This window comes from Parasteatoda tepidariorum, chromosome 3 (assembly GCF_043381705.1).
Source record: "Parasteatoda tepidariorum isolate YZ-2023 chromosome 3, CAS_Ptep_4.0, whole genome shotgun sequence".
Lineage (NCBI taxonomy): Eukaryota > Metazoa > Arthropoda > Arachnida > Araneae > Theridiidae > Parasteatoda > Parasteatoda tepidariorum.
In genome coordinates, this window is record NC_092206.1 from 9437263 (window position 1) to 9443512 (window position 6250).

Consider the following 6250-nt stretch of genomic DNA (forward strand, 5'->3'; position numbering starts at 1 on the left):
GCAATAGCTGGTTGATTCGATGAAGATGAATATTTAGTTTAAATGCAGGCCGATTAATTTAATAAAGAAATTATTTTGATAAAGGAAAATTTTTCCTCATTCATAAGTATTGCCTAAAAATCCTATTGCTATATAAAAAAAATATATATATGTATATATATTTTTTTATTTTAATTATTTTTATAAGGTTTCTAAAGTGGCACATCTTTCAACAGTCTCAATGAACAAACATGAACTATAACTCTTACTCTATTTACGGAATCAGTTTCACAATGGAACTCCGTCAGTGTATGCCTGCCTCGCAAATCTTTATAAACTTTTAAGCTGCAAAGTTTGTGTGGCCCCTGTAAAAGAATTCAGAATTCAATAAGAGTTAGCATTCAATAATAATAGAATAATAATTCAATAAAAAAAATTCAATAAGGGTGAGACATGACAAATATTCAAAATTAACAAATAATATTATATATTATTGGGTGAACAAATAAGTTCCTGCCGTTTGTCACAAAATGGTACTACCAGAAGGACATGTAGAAACTGACTGATGTTAAACATCTTAGTGTAAGTTTGTTCATCTGGTAATGACATAACCTTAAAGTATGTATTAGTGATTCCATATTAGCATTACATAATTGTTTACATGCAAAAATTTCAAGTTTTGAGCCAAATGAGCGTCATTTGCAGGAACTTTTAATTTACTTCTTTAATTTAAAGAAATCTGCAGCTGAGGCTCATCGATTGCTTGGAAAAGCATATGGTGAGGCTGCTTTAAGTGAGAGAAGTTGTTGTAAGTAGTTCCAGAAGTTTAAAAATGGTGAGTTTGACGTGAAAGGCAAAGAACGCAGTGGAACGCCGAAATTGTACGAAGACAAGGAACTGGAAAAATTATAGATGATTCGTTCCAAATGCAAAAAGAACTTGCTCTTACATTGCAAGTCACTCAGGAGGCAATTTTACACCGTTTAAAATCGTTGGGAATGATCCAAAAACAAGGAAATTGGGTTTCATTGTTTTTTTTTCAAGAATTAATTGCTAGTTTTTGATAGAAAACGGCGAAAGCTTATTTGTAATCCCAATTTATTTTTATATTGACTAATAAAAAAGGTGGGATACATAGAATTTTGAATGACAAATAATTTTTAATTAACTTTCCACGCATGTATAAAAACAATTGAGTAAAGAAAAGAAATTTTTAAAAATTCAAATTTTGTGTAACCTAAAATGTGTTATTCCTTTTTGGTCAAGATTGGAAGATTAGTATCAGTGTCGGATTGCCCATTAGGCCAGACTAGGCCATGGGCTGGGGCCCCCAATGATTAGGGGCCCAGTATTAGTAAATTTCAAATTTTTTCAAAATGTTATGATTATTTTTTAGTTCTAATTTAACAAAATAAAGTAAAATTTAATTTATTATTATTTATTTTTATTTTAAATATGCTTTCTTAAATGAAAAGATATATAATTACTTTTATATTTGAATAAATAAAAAATATACATGAAAAAAATTTAATATATTTAAAATTTAATTAATTTTTAAGGGCCCCAAACATTTTAATGGCCTAGGGCTCTGCATACGCTTAATCTGTCCCAGATTAGTATGAACACTGTAATAATGAATTATTCATGTTTAAGTTAAGGTGAGTTTGATAAGTGTGTAATAATTAGAGAATAAAAAAAAATTAAAAGTAGCTTGCAGAAATATTTATTCTTTTGATTAATGCTTTTGGCAATGTTGAATAAACAAAGTGTACCAAAAGAAACAATTATTTCTACTTATTTTTTACTGATTTTTAATCATCTTGTGTCACAAAAAAAAATTAGAATCAATCTGCATCTTTTACAAAAGAGTTAACAATACTTAAATGTATTTCCATTAAGTAGTGGTTCATATTATAGAGATGCAATTCTTTTTATATATGTATAAATACAGTTTTAACTTATATCTTGCAAAGCTTTAACTAAAATTAATAACGGTTAGGGAAAATATTACAATATAAAATGAAAGAAAAATCTATTTTCAGAAGTCAAAAAAGAATGACAGAGTTCTGTTGAAGATAAATTAATAGATTGCTTTTTTGGTTGTCCACAATTAATTAACATACTGTATAAGTTGATCATAAACAGACAGTTTGTAAATATTAAACTTTTTATCAGTTTCTAAGACTGAAATAAAAGAACTTGCTACAATCAATCCCAGCAAATGTATCTAAAAGTGATAAACAAATTATCTCACTTTAAGAAGAGAGAATCGATGTTTTTTAATATATCCCCATGTGACCCTACTTTAAATTTTAAACGAATTATGACACGGTGAAACAGTAAAGCATCCTCTCTCCCAGTAAAGCATCATCTTAAATGTAATTTTGAGTTAAATAAACATGGTAATTTCTGCTTGTCATTTACTACAGCATGTTTTTAATCATAATTATTTATTGAATTCCATTAATTAATCATAAATACATTTCTATGGCTTATAAGATCAGATAGTAAATGTATCCATGCTTGAATTACATATTTTTAAATGTATTTCTAACAATGAAATACATTTTTTCTCTCTCTATAACTGCTTGTTTTACCCCATAATGGATACTCTTGATTCTTTTAATACTACTATTCACAAAACATTTAAAAAAAGATCAGAAATTTTTAAATTATTTTGAACTCTTAAATTTTTACTTAGATTCCATTTATTTTGATTCTTCAAAATCTTATATCTGAGGTAGACTTGAAAAACTTTTCATATTTTTAATACTTGAGTTTTTTTAAATCAAAACCTTTGCCAGTAATTTTTAAGATTTTTTGAAAAATTAGCAATTTTTATAATCCTTTTTTTAATTTTTTTTTATTTTTAGTTATTGATTATCAATATTAATTTCCTTTCTTTATGAAAAATAAAATTTAGCAACTTTTAAATTTTATAAATATTTCTTTTTTTGCACTCATAAAATTTTTTTCCGGGGAGAAATATGAGCATTTATTTATTTATTTATTGCTAAATATAATCCGGTAACATTGAATGCACTTCTTAACTACCATTCTTAAAATTTATCAATATTAAGAAATGAAACAAGAGTTTTTATTGAGATAAGAAGGGAAGCATATACAAAAACATACTCAAAAATGTACACATACATTGTTTAAGAAAACAAAACACTTCAATAAAGTAAGAAGGAAGTCAAAACAAACTCACATTTTGAAATTCGCAGCTTTCAAGATCTTCATACTTAACTTCAGATTTTTTGCATGATGTATAACCAGCTCTTACTTGAAGTTTGTAATTAACCCCAGCAACAATCTAAAAGTAAAATAAATTAAACAATGATTTTTAAAAAATTTTCATTAAAATTAAGAGTACAAAAAATTATTATGCATAAAATTTCAAAATGTTACTCAGAGTGGTCACTTTCTAAACAAATCTGAAATAAACAAATCTTAAAGAGATTTACAAAATAAATAGTAAAATTTTAAAAGTTTCTCAGACTTTGACAACTTTCACTAGCATATTTTTAAAATAGCTTAAGATTTTAATTAATACTAACAAATGAACTAATAACTCTACATTAAATAAAGAAATAGTAATTTTACATGTGTCAGTAAATGAGAGCAGTGCTAATTGGTATAGTAACTTTAACATTTTTTATCATTGTTTTAATAAGTGTTGATACATTATATTTGAAAACTAATTTTTTTGAAAAACTACATCTTGAGCAGCGGTGGCTCAGGGGATAGAGCGCTTGCCTTCCTAAGAGATGACCCGGGTTCAATATCACCGATAGCTGGTTGATTCAATTTCCGCACCCGGCTCGTACCGCCCACAGTGTTGACATAAAATATCCTCAGTGGTAAGCAGATCATGAGTTAGAGTGCCCTTGCTATCAGGCTAACCATGGGAGGTTTTCCTCTTCATATAACGCTAATGCGGGTTAGTTCAATCAAAAATTCCTCCACTAGTGCAAATTGATCCTGGAGTTCCCTCGTCTTCTGTATTGGGTTCAAAATTAGGAGACTATGGAGTTGAACAATAGTAGTCGTAAACCCAAAAAATTGGGTCGGCTGTTCAACAACGGTTATAAAATAAAAATATTACATCCTACTGAAAACAAAATAGATTTTTCCTCAATACAAAAGTTAACCTAGTAAAATAATTTATTTATAACTTCATGTAACCTGATAACACAAAAATAGCACATATAATTTAAAACATTCCAAAAAAAAAGTCTTATTTGCAGAAAATCCTTCAAATGACATTCGAATATATTTCATTGGTATTTATTTATTACCTTCAGTGTTTCTTAATTACATGAGAAGAAAAAAAAACTGAAATTATCAAAAGCATTAGAACTAACAACAATCAATTTTATCTATTATGGTTAGCTTTAAACAAATAAATTGCAACTTGTAAACGGTTCATAGTTCTTGCGCGGTTACGGACCTTTTTTTCAATATGATTTACATTGTTATTAAGTTAATAGGTACGGCTTAAAGAGAATTATGGCTTATAGAATTGTATTAAATATTCTGCAATATTATATTTTATAAGAAACACAAGAGAAGGTGAAGCAATTTCATAATATAAAAGCATTTAAACTATATTAATAAAAACAATTTTTTGTACAAGTAACTGGGAAATTTTAGACATTTTCAATGCCATCATAAAGTCACCATATTTATATATTTTATTTAAAAACCAAAATTTATTTAAAATCAAAGATAAATTTTCAAATTAAACAATCATCATTCTAAAGATTAATATTCAATCATGATTATATTTAAGGAAAAATTTGAAGCAAGAAATTGTTAAACTAAAAAGAGTATTTTGTATACATTTATATTCTAACTTAAATAAATCCAATATCCTTAAACCATATTGAAATTAAATTTTTACAAGAACTAATCATTATAGATTATAGAATTATATTTACTTAAGACCTTATGAACTACTTATTTTCAGAATTTTAAAATATGTTTTGACGAGATTTTTAATGTTAAAAAAAAGTAACAAGTATTTTCATTTGACGTACATGCTGATTAGTCAAAAATACTATATATTACTAGCAAAAAATAATAATACTAATGAATAGTAAAAACAAAATGTTTACACAGGGATATTTCTGTTTCGTGATCTGCCGCGCCAACTACAATCGCCAAGGAAACAAATAGAATTTAAACTTGCACATTTTTTAAAGAAAAGCACGTAGATGCTTGCCCGAGGGTGGCTACGAGTTATACCATTCTGATATGGGGATTTTTTTTTTGTTTCTCGGGGGACGCTGCCGAGACTTGGCGATTTTTTTTACCACAGATCACGATACGGAGATCTCCCCATTTACCCAATAATCTGCTTTCAAATTTCTAAAAAAAAAATTTTTTATCAACTTTAAAAATGTTTGTGACTTTATTTTAAAACTCAAAATTAATTCATGCTATTTTCTTAAGACTAAATTTACAAAACATTATGGTTATTTTGTACATAAACAAGTTTTAAATAAAATCAAATTATATTTATACAAATTCCAAGCTGATTATTCTATTCAAATGAAAATTCATAAATTTTTCTGTTTACTGGTATCAACATTAATTTTTTACAGTGAGCTTTAGCATTCACAATAATTGATAATGATATTTAGTAGCATTTAATTTCGCAATTAAGTTATTGCAAAAATATGATAGTAAAGACATTAGCAACAAGCAGTTTGAAGAGTAAACTTTGGTTAATAAGTTATGATTTAAGAAGTAATTAAATATTCTAAAAAGTTATGCATTCAAGAAATAATTTATTCATTAAGTTATGTATTCATTAAGTTATGTATTAAGTTATGTAGATTAGAATATATTTAATACTTAAAAATTGTGGCTGATTTATCTAAAATTTTAAAACTGTTTGCCTCAGAATACAAAATAAATGTTCTCCAAAATTTCTAAGTAAAAAAAATTGTTTTATTTTGTAAAGTAAATCTTAATGTTACACTTTTTTTTTCCATTGATGTCTCACTCACTTTTTTTCCTTAAATATCTAAGTAATTTTAGCCTAAAATTTAAAATGTATTTTTAAATAAAAAATATAGATATAAAGACAATGCTTCTGTACCCCCCCCCCCAAAAAAAAAACTGTACAAACCCCCTCTCTCATTAAGGTAAGTTACAACATAACAAAGTATTTAGGAAAAAAGTTATAATGTATAGTGCACAAAATGTAAAAGTACAAACAAAATCTTTCAGAAATTACAATTTAAAATTTTTACAACACAAT

At 26.5% G+C, this 6250-nt stretch overlaps 1 protein-coding gene across 1 annotated transcript in view; it reads right to left on the reverse strand.

The window, feature by feature from the left end:
* Positions 1–6250, reverse strand: part of LOC107438934 (cathepsin L) — a gene marked incomplete at its 5' end in the record, with an annotated part of 22486 nt that overhangs the window by 13700 nt on the left and 2536 nt on the right. The window contains 2 exon segments of the mRNA XM_043054286.2: positions 249–344; positions 3191–3295. Coding sequence (XP_042910220.1) covers positions 249–344; positions 3191–3295 — 201 coding nt within the window.